This window comes from Scomber scombrus, chromosome 6, assembly GCF_963691925.1.
Source record: "Scomber scombrus chromosome 6, fScoSco1.1, whole genome shotgun sequence".
In the NCBI taxonomy this organism is placed as follows: domain Eukaryota; kingdom Metazoa; phylum Chordata; class Actinopteri; order Scombriformes; family Scombridae; genus Scomber; species Scomber scombrus.
This window is the reverse complement of record NC_084975.1, coordinates 9,767,854-9,787,255: the sequence shown is the minus strand read 5'-3', so window position 1 is coordinate 9,787,255 and position 19,402 is coordinate 9,767,854. Positions and strand designations below refer to the sequence as shown.

At 39.8% G+C, this 19,402-nt stretch overlaps 1 protein-coding gene across 1 annotated transcript; it reads right to left on the bottom strand.

The window, feature by feature from the left end:
• Positions 1-2,046: 2,046 nt before the first annotated feature.
• On the bottom strand, positions 2,047-16,407 carry dyrk4 (dual-specificity tyrosine-(Y)-phosphorylation regulated kinase 4). The gene is made up of 15 exons (XM_062420849.1): positions 16,318-16,407; positions 13,762-13,785; positions 10,931-11,014; positions 9,114-9,266; positions 8,632-8,782; positions 8,235-8,398; positions 6,590-6,726; positions 5,681-5,821; positions 4,143-4,281; positions 3,804-3,885; positions 3,504-3,676; positions 3,252-3,312; positions 2,903-3,032; positions 2,559-2,740; positions 2,047-2,315 (listed from the first exon to the last, which is right to left on the bottom strand). The coding sequence occupies exons 1-15, from the start codon at positions 16,405-16,407 to the stop codon at positions 2,047-2,049; spliced, it is 1,980 nt and encodes a 659-aa protein (XP_062276833.1).
• Positions 16,408-19,402: the final 2,995 nt, after the last annotated feature.

Genomic DNA, 19,402 nt, shown 5'->3' with positions numbered 1-19,402 from the left:
AATTGTTTTAATTATATTCTTTAACATTAGATCGGACATCATTTTGTTAACAAAATTCATAAGTGGGATCCTGGCAGGGTAGTCCAATATATTGCACAACTCTTGTCTGTTTGACAGGTAAGAATCCAACGGTTTCTAATCCAGGTGTACACACACAAAAGTAAAGTGCAAAATTTCTAATACTGCAAGGCACAAACTATCAATAATAGGATTGTCTTTTTGTTTCTAATATAAAAATAATGAATAACACAGACGTACAAAATGTTTTCATAGAGTAACAACACAAGTAAAACCTTGTCTAAACCCTATAACAAATATCTGAAATACTTTTGTAAAATATGTTCTGTATTACACATACATAGGAAATTACAGCAGAAATATTTACAATCAATTTCATTACAAATACATATTTTGATTGTTGAACTGAACATAAATTGTTAAACAAATATGAAACATATGACAAAACATTTTTCATAATAAATACGTAAAATAATTAATAATCAGTATGTGAACTGCATTCAACAATTAAAAGGTACATGACAATTATTTATTTCTTAGCATAATTTTAAAAAAAACATTTGTTTGGCTCAGCCTTTATTGCACACATTTTAAACATCCTGAAAATAAATTGAGGCTAAAATGTCTAAGAGAAAAGTAAATAAAAACAAATAAAAACAAAGATTTTCATACATTTTCTACTCATGCACATTTAAATTTAGCTACTTAGTTTGTTTGTCCTGTATTTTTTTAAACATGGAAACTGAGAAAAGTGAAAGTGGTGTTTAAAGTCTAACCTGTTTATCAGAAATTTCAATGCGCAGCAAAGACTGGGTCCAGTAAATAATACAGGTGACAACGACAGCAAAAAAGTTAATGCTGTACCATGAATGATTTTTAATGATTTGTTATGCAGATTGTCATGTGGCAGACAGTTCGGTGTCTCCTACCTTGCGAGGCAGCTAGATTCGCAATATCATGATATCACAATATCACGATATCTCGATATCACAAAATCAGATCACGCAAGAATCCATCTTGTCAGGCTTCAAGTTGCGTGCTTGTGCCCGAGCCACTAGTGGTTCTAACCAATCAGTGTCATGAATCCAGCTGCCTTGCAAGGCAAGACATTGATAGAGGGTGATGGACAGATGGTTCACCTGCCAAGTATTTTTGAAAGTGCCTGCCCTTTTCCAAACAGTTTCCATGGATGACTTCTCAGATGGTTCTATCTAACAAACCATCTGGTGCATCAGTTAACGGTATCCCAGCTGTAACACAAAACTGCACCACATCTGAACTCCTTTATAAAAGAAATGTACAACAGACTGATTTACTTCACTGTCATACAAACTCAAAGTCCCACAAATAAAACCAATACACTTTGATTTATATTTAAAACAATACATAGAAGATACTCCTCTTTGCTGATGATACCTACATTATCCCCATTATCTGAAATTATATTTTGTTCATGGCATGTGGGAACTGAACTCTCGTCCAACCTGATATTTCTACTCATGATGAACTCAGACTTTTCTGTGCATCTGACTTCTCACACATGATATTCTGCGATGTAACGTCAACACAAATGCGACACAACAGTTTTTTTGCAGTAACTGCCCGAGCCACTAGTGGTTCTAACCAATCAGTGTCATGAATCCAGCTGCCTTGCAAGGCAAGACATTGATAGAGGGTGATGGACAGATGGTTCACCTGCCAAGTATTTTTGAAAGTGCCTGCCCTTTTCCAAACAGTTTCCATGGATGACTTCTCAGATGGTTCTATCTAACAAACCATCTGGTGCATAACTAACAGCATGGGTGGACTTTATTAGCTAATGCAGTTTTTTAGTAGATGTTCATGACATCTGTGTTGCAATGCTTAAGTCCTGGTATTGTTAAATTGATCAATGTGATGTTTACTCTGAAAGCAGCCAAACAGATGCAACTTACTTTCAGGCTTTGATTTAACTCCTATTCCTCACTTCAATCACTCTTAACTCCCAGTTCCCATTTGCCATGAACGCAGCATGATCCCCTTCGACTGTTAGATGATAGGAGGCAAACACTGAGATGGTTCCTGGCTATCTTTTCTCTCTGTGCCCATTTCCACTTGAGGCTTGATGATGATGTGAACTGGCCTCTCTCCACCTCCTTCTTGTTGCTTGGTATCCGCAGACAGCTTGCCTTCACCCTCACACAATTCCTCCTCCGCTGAGGCCCCAATAGGCCGCAGACGCTCAGCAGGCGCCATCTTTGTTCGTGTTGCTGAACCTTCTCTCTTCAGCCTATCACTATCTGAGCTGACCTTCTCCCCTGTAAGCATGGAAACAAAGCACATGACTCGTCAGTTTGAGGTGAATATTAAAGTACTCTTTACACAGCTGACATGAAAAATAAACGTAATTTGTGAGGCAGAAGTGACCAGAGTGCACATATTATACCTGAACTGTAGATTTTAGAGACGTAAAAAAAAGTCTTTGCTTCATTTATTTGTTTGTTGTGTATATAATTATATAGTATGGATTTTATGGACTTCACTAATGGTCTTCATCTTACCAGGCCTGCTGTTAGCTGGTTTGCGGTAACTGTGGTCACTGCTGTTCTCAGTGCTAGTTGAACTGTCTGTAGGCTTAATCACTGTTGGCCTGGTTCTGGGTCGGACCCTGTTGAAGTTTCCCTCCAGGATCCATTCATGCTGTAGCCCCTCATCAGGAGTCATACGTTTAGATGGATCCCAACTGAAAGACCCAAAACAATCATTTAATTTCATCTCTAAAATACCATTTACGAATACAAGAAAGCAAATTGTGTATTTTCATGTAGACGATTAAGAATTCAAGATAAATAACAGAGAAGCCTATTCTTGTAAACAGTCAAGAAGAATTGTAGAGTGAACATACGTGAGGCAGTGTTTGATGAAGTCTAGGAACAAAACATCATTTGTTTTCAATGCAATTGACAGCTCCTTGGAGTTGGGTCTCCGTTTCTTCCCCTTGCTATTGGTGACGTTCCTGGGGTTTCCTTTTGAGTCTGCACAGAATGATCAAATACAATAGAAATGTATTACTGAAAATGGCTCCCACAGATAGATCATACACCGTCTGCAAAACCCTGGCCTAGTTATTCATTCATTTTCTAAAAACATCTACTAATCCTACACTACAGCCTGCTGTGCAACCTACATAGTATGCTGCATAACACATTAATATACAACAAAAGATCTAAAACCAGGTAAACATAGATTCTCACCAAAGAACAACCTCTTCCTTGATGCTGACTGAACAAAATCATTTGGAGGCATTCCAAGAACCTGTAAGTTAAAATATCAAGACACTTTAATGCACCGAATTAAGCAACTCACCAACCATACTGAGATATTATTTCGCATATATATGTATTTTTCAAGCTTACATAACACATATCCATAGACATTAACTGAATAAAAGTTGATACATAAGAGTAGAAAACAGCCAGTAAAAAAGCTTTTGATTATTTACATACCTCCAATATGCAAGCTACCTGCTCCACTTCGCTCTCTCCTGGGAAGAGAGGATAGCCTGTGTAGAGCTCAGCTAGGATACAGCCCAAACTCCACATGTCAATAGCCATGCTGTAGGGGTGACCCAGGATGACCTCTGGAGAGCGGTAGAAGCGGCTCTGGATGTAGGTGTACACTAAAAAAGGTTGATGAAGAAAGAAAGGAGAGGAGGTTGTGAGGGTTTGTTGAACCAGACTTGCTCTTTCTTTGAATATTAAAAATAATGATTCACATATTCATCTAGTTGGATTTTATGCTCTTACCCCTTTGTTGTTCATAACAGCTTGATCCAAAGTCAACCACCTTGATGTTCCCCGGCCCCCTCTGAGACAAAAGGATGTTCTCCTGTTCAGAAGTAAAACCAAAAACAGTCAAACACAGTTGCTTTTATATAGTTCTGCTGCAATATTATAATTCTCCACAAGATGGAGCCAAATTCCGGCGATTACCCTACAGAATTCTGTGCAGTACAGTTAACAACAGCACTACTCAATAGATAAGATCCATTTCAGGTTTTGGTGACTTCACTATATTGTAAATTGCATGCCAAACACTGAAGCTAAATCATAAATTCAGTTTTCAGATGGTATGGAAGTCAGTACCGGTTTGAGGTCGCAGTGGATTATCTTCTCCCTGTGCAGCATCTGCAGACACCGAAGCAGAGCATGGGCGAACCGACGGATGAGAGCGAGACTGAAGCCCTGGAAGTTGTTTTTTTTAATGAGTTCGTATAAGTTCACCCTGTCAACAGAAATGAGAATATGATTTATTTTCACTTCATAAATAAAGAGATAAATGAAATTTATTTCCAAATATTTTCACTTAAAATCTTTATCTTAATCTCATCATCCTCAGCACCTCAGAAATAGACTCAATTCTACACTCAGGCAAATGCCTCTCTAGCCGCAAGTACAACACAGAGACTAAAAATAAGTTTTTTTCCTCAGGCTGAACTCTGACTTCTGTATGACCTCGGCCTTGACATGCATGTGATCCTTTGCGTTGAAATGCACATTGCATATTTACATATGACAGTGCACACATTTTTTTGTATACTTTGCATACAATTGTGAAGTGTACATTTTCCATTATTTTTAAAAAACTACTATTTATATATTTTTAAATTTTTACATTTTTATCCTTTATATTTTTTATTTTTTAAGCTTGTACTGTTAGTTTAGTACAGGTTTAAAAAGTATGCCACACTACTTTATACTGCACACATTTTTGTGTATGTGATTAACAAAACCTTGAATTGAATTCAAACTTTTAAGTTCTCCTTGTTTAATTGCTTGAATTTAAATGATTATTTTATTTAAAATAAAATTTTAAGTATATTTAAACTTTTAAGTATATTCAAAATAAAATTTTAAGTATATTTTGTAATTTGTTAATTCAGACAAATAGGGAACACAATGTAGAGTGACCGCAATCAGGAGTCCCTTCATAAAAAGATGCAACAGAAGTATTTATTCATGGTCCTCAAATAAACGCTCTGTAAAAAGAAGTTACTCATCCATCTTAATATATCTTCCCGCCCAATAAAACATTCACTGACTGCTAAGCGCACACTTGGAAATAATCTTTGATTGTGCTTGCATTCAGAGGGAGATTGAGTGTGTCCTTCTGCTATTTCTTTCAACTTGTGATGAGCAAAAACTTCTTTAGTCTGTGTAACTGGACCCTTCACACCATGAAGCAAGAAGGGGTAAGAGATAGGGCCCTAATCAAGACCTTAACTAAAGGATTTGGTGACAGTAATGTTATACAAGGTGGCAGTCCAAGACGTCCTCTAAAGGTCATTCAGCCAGAGTGATAAACAAAGCTATCTACCCTCAAACAGATAACAGTGGCAATCCACACTAAAACACAGCTGGCTTAAGGTCTACAGGTAATCACTTCACTCCTGATTGAAGACAATCACATAACAGTAGAAGTAATGACTATGGACAAGTGAGACGCGCCTTTCATAAGGCAGTACAGTGATCTAACCCTGCTGCGGTACCTGGGAAAGGTGGCTAAACGTGAATACCTTTGATTAACGGATTAATTATTCAGTTATGTCTTTATAGTCTTGTGTAACACTATTTTCTGAACAGGCAGGCCTGCTAGTTTGCAGAACACAAGTGCATGTACTAACCCAAGCAGCTCAAAGGAGATGCAAAGGTGATTTCGGAAGTAAAAGTACTCCTTCATGTGGATGACGTTGTGGAGGTTGTCTTTGTCTTTCCTCTTTATAACATCCAGGATCTTCAGCTCAACTAGAGCTTGGTGATGAAACCTGTAGTCCAAAGTTATATGCAGAGTTAGACAGTGAAATAAAAAACAAAAATTACATTTAATTTAAAACATTGTTGTTTCTGAATTTCCAGGTAAAACCAGACCAAGTGTTGACTGTCAATTCTGATGTCAGTGCCATAATTATGATAAATACTAAGATATATAAAGTTTGGACTCTTGATAAACTACTGTGTAGTCTCATTTCAATTTTCTGTGAGAGGTTGTCCAAGCACATCCATCCCTAAAAACCCAGGATATTTCTTTATGTCAACCATTTTCAATCCTTTAAGAGGAAAGATAAGATCAGCTAACACAGTGGCAAATTCTCCTGAGGCAGTCCATTTTGTTTTCTGCATTATTGGAGCGCCGGTAAGAACTGATGGCTCCTGAATCCATCCAGCAGGACTCGAGCAGTCCCTGTCACTGTGATCCACAGTAATGAAGGACAGGTAAGATAACACCGTAAGGCCCCGACTTCTATCGTTCTAAATCAGGAGCCCAACGAATTGGCAGACTTCTAAAATGTAAAATGATCACAGTCCAGGCATGTGGGAAAACCTCACATCAGGGTAACATATCTCAAATGAATGCCAAAAGGTGACTTCTTGAATGTGACAAATATCTCTTTCTAGAGAGTATTTGGTAAGGTGTAGTGTGATTTAAATGCAAGAAAACCTAATTTAAACATTGTTCACAGGAAATGCCTGATCATAGATGAATTGAAGGATAAAATATTTCAAAATAAAATCAAACTTGCATTGACTCTTACCTTTTCTTATTGCGTATCAACTTAATGGCTACAAGTTCGTTGTTCTTGTGGTCAAGACATTTCAAGACCTGCCCAAAGGAGCCTTTCCCAATCACTTCAAGTACTTCAAATCTGTAGGCTATATGGTCATGCAGCACCTGGAGGAATCAGAGGGAGAGCACAGTGAATATTTCAGTAGACCTTACTTTTATATACTCTATACTGATAGAATTTTAATCTAGAATAGCTACTGCTAATGATTACACATTATTATTATTTACTGAATAGCAAAACAGTTTTTAAGTACAGGATACACAGTATGATTACTGGCATTACTCTGGTTTGCACATAGCAGTTATAGCAGCAGTAGTAGCAGTAGTACAGTAACTGGACTATGTACTTTTGCTGTAACTGTAAGTCCAAGCCTGTAACAGTGATATGAGCCCCGATAGAGATATAAGGGTCTAGACAATGGTCGGTCACTCAGCCTTAAACAGCTCATTCATTACATGTTGACTAAGGCACAGCTGTCTTTCAGTAGCCTGAACTGTCGGATCTTTACAAGACAGTAAAGCCTGTTGTTATTGGGTTTGGTAATCTAAGTTCATTGTATAAAGCAGTCAACAGTGAAGCCAGTCCAATGGAATGGTGAGTTAATGCCTGCAGTTGCTGGATTAAGGTCATATGAAGACCGGTCATGTACAGTTCAGCTGAGGCTTCTTGAAAAGCTGTGTGTATATGAGTATGTGTGTGTTTAAAATTGTAACTAACACTACATTTTATTCACATTTCCAGTTTACGATCTTAGAAATATTTCATAAATGAAATGACTTTGCAAAAAGTTGTGAGTGCGTTTGTGAATGGAAGGTAAATGGAGTGCATTTATTTAGCACTTTGATGTGCCTCTCATTCAACCATTCAAACACTCTCATACATCATGTAAAGTGCTGGTCTAATCATCAGGAGCTATTTGGGGTTCAGTGCCTTGCCCAGGGACATTTTGACATGTGGACAGGAGGAGCTGGAGATGGACCAATCCTGTGATTAGTGAATGACCACCTCCTAACTCACAGCTGCCCTGTTTGTTAACACTTTTCTTTGTGTCACTAGTGACATGTAATTGTAAATACACTTTCCCAATGACCATTTTATAACACATACCGTGAGTTTTGGTTTGAAACTTTTACATAATTATTCACAGTGGAAGTTAACATAATTGTTTTTGTTCAAAGGAGACTTCAGTAACTGTTCAACTCTTTTGCTTCTGGAAAATGCTTATTTAAGAAAGAGAGCTGACCTTTTTGTGATGCTAGATGCTAACAATGTATATCGTTCGTTTGTTTAATTTTGGGTCTCATAGCTTGATAATATACTGCTTTTCAGCAGAAAACAATAATTAATCCTCCCATAAATAACAAGGAAGAATTTTCTGAACATTCCCGCCTCATAACTTCTTTACTATGAATCAACAACATAACTTTACATTACTGGACAGTAGGACCGAATGTTGATGATGAAAGACTGTCCAACTCAAGCATGTTTCTAGTCTCTGCAATTTGATTTCATACATTACTAACATAAACAGAATTTTTTCACTGGAAGGTAAAATAGCTCAAATAATATTCAATGGGCTAAAAACCACTTGTATCAACATTGAACACATTACCCTGATGTAGCTTCCATGCTCGTCATCATATCCAGAGTTCTGCGGTGAGCCCTGGGAACCCTCAATCTTCTGAGAGCCAAGACCCAGGAACCAGATCTCTGAATAGTCCATGATTTCCTCCTGCTCAAACTCCGTCAGACGGTCCTTGAAGTTCTTCAGTGCCTCTGCAACAGGGCGGAAGAGGAGGACGACTAGATGAGTCAATATCTTATTGATCACAGCTCTGCCAAGAGCAGAGGATTGTGAACAATCGAGTGTGATGCCAACATGCTATTATTAATCTGACAGTTGGATAAAAATGATGACTTAGTTACACGTTTGTGTTGGAACACCCACAGGAGAAACAAAATGTGCCTCTCTAATTCTTTTGTGTTTTTTATAACCCATAATGACATACCGATGGGAGACATGGGTAGCCTTTGTCCCTCATATGACTTCTCTTTCTCCACCTTGTTGCTGAAATTCTTGCTGTTGCGGGAGGCTGACACTTTATCCATTGCTGCACCAAACCGCATGCTGAACTGTTGAGCGGGCTTCGGCCTCTCATCCTGTCCACCAAACACACACAAAAATTCACATTTTAGCTCTGTGTACTCTTACTCATTCATACTGAGCTAACAAAAGCAGCTACAGCTTCAAGTGCTGCATGTCTATAACTACACTTGACCTTCAGGATATTTTCACAGGGAGCCTACACAGTACTCGTCCCTGAAACCTTTATATCTCATTTGTGACTTATATTAAGTACACTGAGAAATACAGATGCTCCAATCTTTTTCATCCGATCAGAAACGTATGATTCTATAGTACAAAACTGGCTCCTGCTATAGGTAACCACAGGCTGTTAGTGTTATACAGGTAAATGTATGAGTGACTCACCGGGTGTGACTGATATTTGTTTTGGCCCCCTTTGTTGGCAATTTGGGGCAGAATGTTGTCCAACTGATGGTGTTGGTTTTTGGCATTGCTGACCACCACCTGGACCACAGGTGGGTCTAGCTGAGGCAGGGTCCCTACACCAGAGCCAAACTTCTGCAAGTCAGAGGAGTAGTTGTTATTTTGTATTGCCTTTAATAAAACGGATGTTGGTTGAGTGTCAGATTATGGAGGAAAGTAGTTCTTTCATTCATATTTATTGAAGTCCAAAAGCTTAAAACCCATAGCAGTATGTTTAAAGACTTTGATGAAAACAGAATATTGTCTAATACACAAAACCAGAGAGAATATTTAATCGAAATGGGCAAAATTCCACAGTCAGAGGCTTATAAAATCTATTCTCTGTGGGGAAAAAAACACTTTGCATTTCATAATCACAGAATAACAAAAACTGAACAGCAGATTGTAACAAAGGAAGCAGAAGAGAGTGCATACAGGCGTTGTGTTGTTGTTGTTGTTGTTGTTTTAAAAAAAGAAACTAGCTTGTATAAGGCTGTCTCAGCCCAATTCATTTTTTATATGTTTTTGTCAGGCTGCACCTAATCAGTTTTGGTTTGTGTTCCCAGCTTGTGATCTACCTCTCTTTCACATCTATTTTGTCTAAGGGGGCTCAGGTGACCTGGACCCCCAGCAGGTAGCGGCTGGAATTACAGATCAGGCGGAGAGTGTAATGAGGACAAAGCCCATGTGGCTGGGTCCTGACAGACTCTGTCTCTGGTGGCTCTGTGGGGGACGTGAAGAGCAGCAACCTGCTTTTCTCTGGCTGCCATCCTGCTTGCTCTGGGAGCATGATTACATGTGTCACAGCCTTGCAAGGCTCAGCCCTGGCAATGATGAGCAAAATTAGACCTCTGTCCTGTGCCAACTTATCTGAGAAAAATGAAATATTCTAAAGAAGTGTATCTCTATCAAGAGGGGCATTATAGAGTATGTTTATGACATGTTTTCCCTTCATAATTTCTGCATAAATTACTGATGAATAAAATTTAAATAGAAATGTCCCTACATCCTTTCTGACATTGCATTTAGCAATGTATTGTATTAAAAGTTTGATCAATTCTCTCATATTAATTATTAAAAGCATTCCTGGAAAAATGATTTCCCATCTCTACAGTAGATAGTTCTGATATTTTTCTCATATGTTAGAAGCTGCTGCAGGATCTGCCAACTTGGTTATGACGCATAGAGATAGGGCTAAATATAGTCGCAAGCACCTGCCACAACAGGCAAAGGAAGTAAACACAGTGACGTGCCTGTACATAACCGTGGGTGGGGGGTGATTGGTGCTTAGGTAAGATGCTCTTGTATCAGTGGAAATCTGTGATGCGTTACACCACATAACCACATATGTGCAGACAGATGTGTACAGTGACATCCTTGGTGTACTGTTTACTGGATGAATGAGATGAATCATAATGGCACTGTGATTGACCACAAATTGTCACAGACAAGATGAATGTTGGAATTGCTGAGATCATCCTTAGTATTTTTACTTTGGCACTTCATTTCTTTTTTTGGTCTAAAATGTATCAGTACAATAATGTCAGAACATTACTGAGAATCCAAATACTGAAAAGCTTTTGTAGAAACCGTGAAAGAGGAGGTGCTGTGATGTGGATCGATGATGGTTTCTGGATTGTCTTCACATGTTTTAAGGTGTTGATAAAATGATTCAAGCATGCCTCATGTAAGTGACACACCAATGGAAAAGACCTTAGTGGATTGGCTGCTACAGCATATTGCAGAGGGGAAGCACTGACCTGTGAGCAGGGTCGGTTTGTTCCAAGACGATTGCCCTCTGCTGGGAGTCTGTGAGGGTGAGGGAAGGCCTCCGGTCGTGATGTCTGTGGGAGGAATGAGAGCAATTCATAAAATACACAACAAGATGGCAAAAGTAGCTACTGTCTCATGTCGCAGTTTTTTCTTAATCTCCAACGTATTGGGGATGGAAGCTATTGGTAAACACATTTATCTTTTGCAACATTTTTATACAGTGCACGGATACTTTAACAACATCATCTCCAACGTCAGATTTAGGATTGTGTTAACACCAAAAAAAGATGAAAGCAGTCTTCTCAAATTATAATGAAATTGCCTCTTGAGTTCATTCTCCAGTCTCTTCAGAAATACACAGCCTGTGGGAAACACGGTTGCTGCCAGACTGGGAAAAAAAAAATGCACCATGATCTTAAAATAGATCACTTCTGCAAAAACAACGACAACGGTTCTCACATTCTCCAGTATTTTCTCTCTACCTGCTTTTTTGTGCAGGTGTGCGCACATGTGCACATCCATGTGCCAGGCAGCAGTGGATGTACACGTGCCTCCAAGACTGCCTGAATGTGGAAGCAATGAGTGATATAAAAAGAGTTACAGACATACAAAAAAACAAAAAAAACCCTGCACGCATCTGGGATGAATCAGCACATTTCTGTCCAAGACCAAGACAGCTAACACGTGCCTTATTAATCAGTGGGTGACCCTGCAACTGTTTTGGGCGACACCATATGGGTGAAATAAAGCTTAGCCCTATATGGAGATATGCGCTAAAGTCATTCTGCCAGCCTGGCTAGGGAGGCGGGGCAGGCTGGGTGGGGTGTTGGCCACAGGTGCTGACTAGGAAACAGCTTCTCTATCATAATCTTAAGCTTTTCCACTGATTGAGAAGAAAAAGCTGCATCAGATCAGCATCACTGAAGTACTGTCCAGAGGGAGAAGGAACTGATCTGATGCTGCTTGGCCGGCTCAGCAGAGGAGGATCAGATGCTGAACTGACCTTTTAACTCTTCTTTGCACACCTTTGAATCTTTCTGATCATTGGTTGAATGTAAACACATCCTGCAAACAGTCACTGGCTTTGGTCTTCACATGAAAGTTGATACAATCTTTCAACAAGACAATGAAACCACAGGTGGTGAAAGAAGGGTACGATACAATAATGTGGTCATGTTACAATCTTAGGAGTACTGTGGGTGACAGCTGGGGCCATGTAGGCCACTGTGGCAGGTTGGCTTCAAAAACATCACCTGTAAATGCCTGCTGTAAGCCTGACTAATGAGCACTGAGCCAGTGGAAACCAAGTGACATCATGCCATGTGCCCAAGAAAAATAGCAACTGTGACCTTTGTATTCACCTTTGATGAATGGATGTCATCATCTAAACTATATAAAGCGACCACAATCACAGTTCAATCCATGTGATCAAAATGGGTATGGTAATAACCAGTTAGTGAATGTGTACATTTCTCATCTCCTTTATTAGAGATTCTCTTATATGACTAAAAAAGAGCTGGGGTAAAAATTATATTTGTGTCAGTATCTGTTGCTCATCTGATATTATTTCATTGTCTGATACTGTAAATCGTTTCCCTGTGTACACGCTACACATGTAAATGTGCCAACAGGTTGTAATTAAGTCAAATGAATATATCAATGTAATGCTGACTGTGTGACAGGGGGTCTTTGCTGGATGTAAGATCATCCCAGCAGGTCTGTTAGAGCAGCTTTGGCTCATTAACCGCCTCCAGAGTCAGTTGGTCAGAGGGTCAGCAAAGCAATAAAAACCTAGAGTAACTGAGGGTAAACATCAACAAACTGTAAAACTGTGCACACTAACACTATCAGCTGTCAGATGTGCATTTTTAATGGACATTAATGTTGCCCTGTCATTGTTCTTACACACAATAAGCCTCAACTTGATGGCATCTAATATTATATATATTATATATGCATCATTTCCAAATGCAGGAAGTGATGCATATAAAGAAACAATCACAGTTCAATCCATGTGATTAAAATTATGGTAATTGCTGGAAGCAAACACTTCTGTATTTCTCACTTTAGTTACTTAAAATACTAAAAGATGAAATTCTTGCAGAAAGATCCAAAAACAGCAAGGGTTAAATTTATATCTGTTTCCATGTAAGGTGTGAAAAATATAGCAGAACACATATAGACTTACAGAATCTGTCAGCGCAACAAACACTGAAATAAGTAAGCTAAAGAACGACTGAAATAGAAATGGATCAGATTTTTCATCAGAACTTGGCATGCGGTCAAGAGAAAGGGTGCAGATGACAAAATAAGCAATCAAGTGGGATAACTTGTGTAGATGAAATGGAAATCATTTCAAAGTGAGAATGACTTCACACTCTTGATATGGGTCATTAAAAATAAACATAGAAATGTACAGTGAAATCATTAAGTAAAAGGATACCTGTGGTGGGTTTCTCCTAAAATGGAATTAGCCTGGATTGAAGCACTGTATCTGGGCAAAAGGTGCTCTAATTTCAGGGATAATCTAAAGCAAATATACTGTAAGAATGATGATGATTTATGATCCAACACTATACTAAATACAAGTGGTAGCATGGGAGATAAAGTATGATTTAACAATACTGACTGCTTGATTAGACAACTATGCTAACTCTGCATACGTAATGAAATCATAATGGCACTGTGATTGACCACAAATTGTCACAGACAAGTTACAAGTAATCACAGAAAATTGCAATTATTGTAAATTAAGAGGTGAATGATAAACAATCAACCAATCAATTATCTAACAGGCTGACAAAACAAAGTGCCTCACCTTGTTGTTAATTTCTGGCAACATTATGCGTTATCAATTTCAGTCTTTACAACTGCTTGACAGTCCAAACACACGAGATAGATTATAAAATCCAAGAGAGACTCATTGTATCCAACTATGTCAGTTCAGTCACAAAACCGAGACGCACGTCCACAAGTCCAGCTTCGTGATGAACACTCTATAAGCACTGATGAGTAAATCCTGATGACTGATCAGTTCAACCGACCCAAACCTGCCGTACTCCTGGTTTTACGCGTAAATGCGCTGTCGTCAGAGGAGAGATTAGTGAGCGACACAAGCTGTTGAGGGTCCGTTAAGACACTGAATGAGCCACCTGTTCAGGTTTCTGCCGCTGACAGCTGGGGCTTTCCCGATATAGATTTGTTTTTTATCCGTTTGCTGTCGTCCACCTACACCATTTTGTGTGACTGATGGGTTCTCCAACACCGACAGTGCACCAACGCACGCACGTCGTGGCCACACCGCCCGATCGCACTTGAGGTACAGTGAATGTTATGTAGACTGCTCGCTCCCAAACTCAAGTCTACACAGCCCTCCAGAATCGTGCATGCTTCCATGCAGCCTCAATGTTATCTTGGAAATTTTTCCAAAAAAAGTGCAAATATCTTGCCTCCAGCGATGAGATATTACAAGTGTCGCAGCCTTCGATCGATCTGACATACTGTATATTAAAGGAAAACTATGAGATACATCACTCAAAAAAAATATAAATTCCTTAGTACTGTATCTCTATTCAGATATATTTAAGCTATCGGCAGGATGTTTCAAAGCTTTACAATGCCAAGGAATTGAATAGATGGCTTTTAGATTTTGTGCTAAAGAAGGACAAAAACTCCCAATCCCAAGTATTAAAGAAGAAAATATGTATGCAGAAACAGGGCAGCATTATCTTATTATCTATATTATTTATATATATATATATATATTTGAGTTTCATTCGACCAAAATGGTCTTTTGAGTTGTAATTCTCTTTTCTGTGAGAGTCCCGACCAAAATGATAGCACAACTATCTCAAGAACAAACACCAATAGCCTCTACTACGGGAAGGAAAGTGAGAGAAATGTAGAGGATAAAAACTAGACTATTAAGCAGCATGTGATTGTGTCCCTGTTCGATCATCTCTAACATTTAAAAAATAAAAAAACAACAGCCTTATTTTTGATTTACCGATACACAGTTTTGTGTTTTTTTTCATAAAATAAAATGTGCAGTAAATGTCCTGAAACTGTAGCTTGATAATGAAAAAAGAGGTTGTTTCCTGACCTAAGTGACGTGAAATATCATGCACCGTAACAAGAGCCAAGACATAACAGCATTAACACCATTTTGCCATCATGATGCAAATGTAAGAGGAGGACATTTGCTTTCATATGATTAATCCTCACTGCAGGGGGGAATGACACAAGGAGAAGTGCAGGAGATGAATATGATTAGACAACAGCTGTTATGCAGCGGTGACCACTTCAGTAATCAGCCTCAGCCTTGGAGCAGGATTTGTAACCATCCAGGAAGCTGCTTCAGCCCTCCATAGTGCAGTCCAATAATCTATTCCATTATTCCTTAACCTATTGTTGAATTTCATGAGTTAACCATTCAGTATAAACATAGAATAATCATAAACAAGATCACTGGAACAAGATCTGAGTAAAGTGCTGCTAACAAGCATGCAAGAACTGAGACATGATTTCAGGATTTGTGAGGAGATTGTGATCGGCCCCAGCTGGTGGAGAGGCCTTTGAAGGAGAACAGAGCGGGACAAAGGGATGGACAAGAGGGAGACAGGGAACACTCAGTCCTCAGATAGGTCCTCGCAAAAGTGAGAGGTTCCTTTAAATCTGGCCTGATTACAGTAATAATGACAAGTGCTGCAGTAGGAGGCATTCATTCAACCAACCTAGATAATCAATGGAGTAGATTAGACTGGGACTAGTAGATGCAGAGTACATTTGTTTGTACAATGCTGATTTGACTCAACATTTGATAGAATCACACAAATACACTACAGTTTTAACTTTTATTAATTTAGGGAAGGTTAACTTTGGTTCCATTGTACTACTTTGCATCCAATCATCAATCCTCATCTATGATTTGAGAAGCATTTCATTTAATAAAGAGGCCTTGAAATATGTATAGAAGCTTAAGTAAGCCTCAGAGGTCAAACAATAGTCGAACTGCAATTAGTAGTAAGTTACAGTAAATCTTGCCACGGTTCACCTGGGAGAGCCATTGTGCTATGTGGATTTTGTCACCGAGGCAACAAAGCATTGGCAATGAGAAGCAGCTGGAGCAAAACTATGCAGCAACAGTATATCTCACCATGACAACCAAAAATTAAACAAAGCGTCACAGTGTATGTATGCCTCACATAAGACAAACTAAGAGGACTGTGCTACCTGTGAGGCTGAAATGCTGTGAGAAAGGAATAAAAGACAGAAAAGGGGGAAAGAAAGAGTGTGGGCATGTAGATAGGACTTTGTTGTAGGTGGGTGGAAAAATTAAAACAAATAATTATCTGATGATCCTCCCCAAACTCACCTCAGGTTGGACCCTCCTGCTCCTGCCCCAGCAGCAGCTCTGGAGGAAGCTAAAACCACAGCAGTCAGGTGAGGTCCCGTCTGCCCACATAGCACATGTCCTCCATGCTGCCAAAACTACACCATGAAGCCCACCTCAGCCTCTAGACACCATCATTAGCCAGAGGGCAGTTAGTTACTCAGCAGGTTGGAGATTAGACAAGACGACCTCTTGGTTGAAGAAGGAGGATGATGAAGATGATGCCAGGCCTGCATTGCTTGCTCCTTGTAGTTTAGAAATTGTAAGTCAGCTAAACTCTAAGTTGCTCCTTGACCTTTTTTAAAAAAATAAAAATAAAATGAACTTCACAAGTCCTTGATGCTATGAAGTTCAGTTATTAACACTGAGTTTCCATCATCTTCTTTAGATGTGTATAAATCCTGAAAGTATGTATGACTTACTGGAGAGCTCCTTGTGGCTGTTCACAACTCTCCACTCTGACTCACCTTCGCTGCATCATTTATACATATGTGGTTATATTCCGGTTGTTTGAGACCTTGGTGCTCCTTTGTTTCCTTATTTTCTTTGCTCCGGGTTAAAGACAGAATAGAGAGGCAGGCTGCCGACAGACAGAGAAATGATTCTGTTGCTTTGTGCTGTTGTGAGGGAGTGCTCTGTTTTTGCCGCTGCTGGTGACGTATGGATGGAACTCAACAAGGGACCCATCCGGAGCCGGAGACACAGCAGCAGGGGCCTGGCACTTAGCTTCCTGTGAAAGAGGCCTGTGGGAGCACAGGTTTAGTGGGGGAAGGGGGGGGACTGGGGATACAAGAAGAGAGAGAGAGGTACTGTTGATACATATCCCATCATCCTCCCAGGTGAGCTCTTCATGGGGCTGAGGAAGTCAGACAGGGAGGAGGTGCAGCGCTAATGGGCCTCCCATGTGGTTAAACAGATGCCCGCAACCTTCCTCTGCCTCCTCACTTGTCACAGTATCCTGGAGACAAAGCCAGTGGGGCTGTCATATTCTCCCCCCGGTTCCCCTTATCTCCTCTACCATTCTCCACCTGCTTTGCTGCTGCCACAAATCCCTGTGGGATACTACAGTCTTGCTGACAAATAGTGCGTAGGTGAAAGCTTATCCCACCACACCCTGGCTGCCCCTGGCCTCCTGCCTGCTGCACGCAGCAGCCGGGAACTGCAGAGATCACAGCAGGACAGGACACAGTGGCTGAATATGAGCTTTATACTGCAAGGAGTCATGAGGGAAAAAGTGTTGTAAGTACTTTTCTGTACCTCTTTCTTTTTTGTTATGAATCAGATGAGTTACTGGATTTGATGAACTGATGAAAAAACACTAACTGTCTGTTTAACCTCAGGTTATTGGGTAGATCACAGGGCAGCATTTCATTTTAAATGTTGTTGTCATACCAAACGACATGTCCTCTTAATAACTACAAGTATCTTCTGCTCACAGAAGTTCAGCCCCTCGACCAAAAATAAAATCTGTAAATCACCTTGTTTTGGTGACAGCAAAAATGTTGCTATTTCTGTACCATGAAGCAGCAGGGTACTGTATTTCATTACTGCCCTGTCAGCCAGTCTTGATGCTTATATGACACAGAGTGGAAGCTGCGGGTTTTTAACAGGCAGTTGGCTTCACAGGGCCACACCTTCTCTACGTTTTTGATAGACTAGGCCAGATCTGGATAGAGCCAGCAGCAGATGGTTGGACAGGCTTCAATGGGCCAGATGAGACTCAGTCAAAACAGGACCAATTTACCTCTTCTTAGAGGATCACAACCTGGTGCCTTACATTTGGTCGAACCCTTGGCTAATCGCTGCCAGCTGCCCGACGAGGTGAACTGAAACGAGGTAAGCTGTCAGCCAAAACAGACAGTATCAGTGTCTTCTGCCATTTGGCAGAGAGATGTGTGGGTAGTTTGACCTGGCTGGCAGGTGGTACTGCAGCATTTGCAGTTTTAGACGCACAGCAGGCTTCTCAGTGACAGCATGACACCGTGTGAGATATCGGTCAAATTCACACACACAAGTTGACACAAGCACACAGACACATGGGAAATGATAAACTTCATTGTGACTTACATATGACATGTTAATGGCGCTTGGCAATAAAACTGGTCAAACATGGGTGCACAGAAAACACAGCAGAGAAGTGTGTAACGACAGTGTGTGTATGGTGCTGTTCTCTCAGTCTTTAATCAAACTATTGAATGGAAATTCAGGGTGCCAAGGCTTGTAAGAGTACTTCCCTTTAACTGCATATGCCATGTAGTAAGGTCACGGTTGGGGTCCATTCTCCATCTGTTCAACTAGTTCTGGGAATGGATATTCTTCACAGGTAAAACAAAAAAACAACAAAAACCCCCCCATTGCAATAAATAGGCTTTCTATGAAAATGATACTAAGAAAAGTGAATTCTTTCTTATCCCACAAGGGTTGTTGTACAGGGGTGACTGACCCAACTACTGTAACGGTAGTGGCTGATGAACAACTAGCACACAGTCTGTGTATTAAAAGCACCTCCAGTAAGCTGTTATTATTATAAGGTCATTACAATCAAGTCAAGATTGTTAATGGTAGCCTGATTATTCTCATTCTCTTTCAAATAGACTGAGTGATTGTGTGAGTATGTGCTTCTTTGCTTGTGTAAATCTGTCTGTGTGTGTGATTATAGATGTGGACACAGCTGAAAATTAAGCGGGGCTCAGGCCAATCCAAATCTCATTAGCCGTTTGGAGAGGCTCTCTCCACTGCAGTGAAGAGGGCCAGACAACACGCCCTCCCAAAAAAAACACTTAAATTCATCTTGTGTTTTAACAACACAAGCCAGTGATTGAATGTAGTAAAGCCATGTTAAATGAATTAATGCATTAGTTGTTCTACTGTATGTTTGCTGTATAGCTTCAGTCAAGAACATTCTGTACTGTGATATATATACACAGCGTGAGGGATCTTCAGTGACAGTGTTAGACCAGAGTACACTGGAAACTTTAATGCTGTTGTACTGTAATGATACATACTGTTCACTCCATGACTTTATAAATAAATTGTGACAAAAAAGGAAGTACAAATCATTGGCAAT

What these genes read in the sequence shown, in the direction of transcription:
- dyrk4 (XM_062420849.1), bottom strand. Translation starts at nt 16,407, where the DNA reads ATGTGGGCAGACGGGACCTCACCTGACTGCTGTGGTTTTAGCTTCCTC. An exon ending in GCAGGAGGGTCCAACCTGAG is followed by an intron (nt 13,786 to 16,317) that starts GTGAGTTTGGGG and finishes TGATAACGCATA; the next exon opens with ATGTTGCCAGAAATTAACAA. An exon ending in AAGGAAGAGGTTGTTCTTTG is followed by an intron (nt 3,033 to 3,251) that starts GTGAGAATCTAT and finishes CATTCTGTGCAG; the next exon opens with ACTCAAAAGGAAACCCCAGG.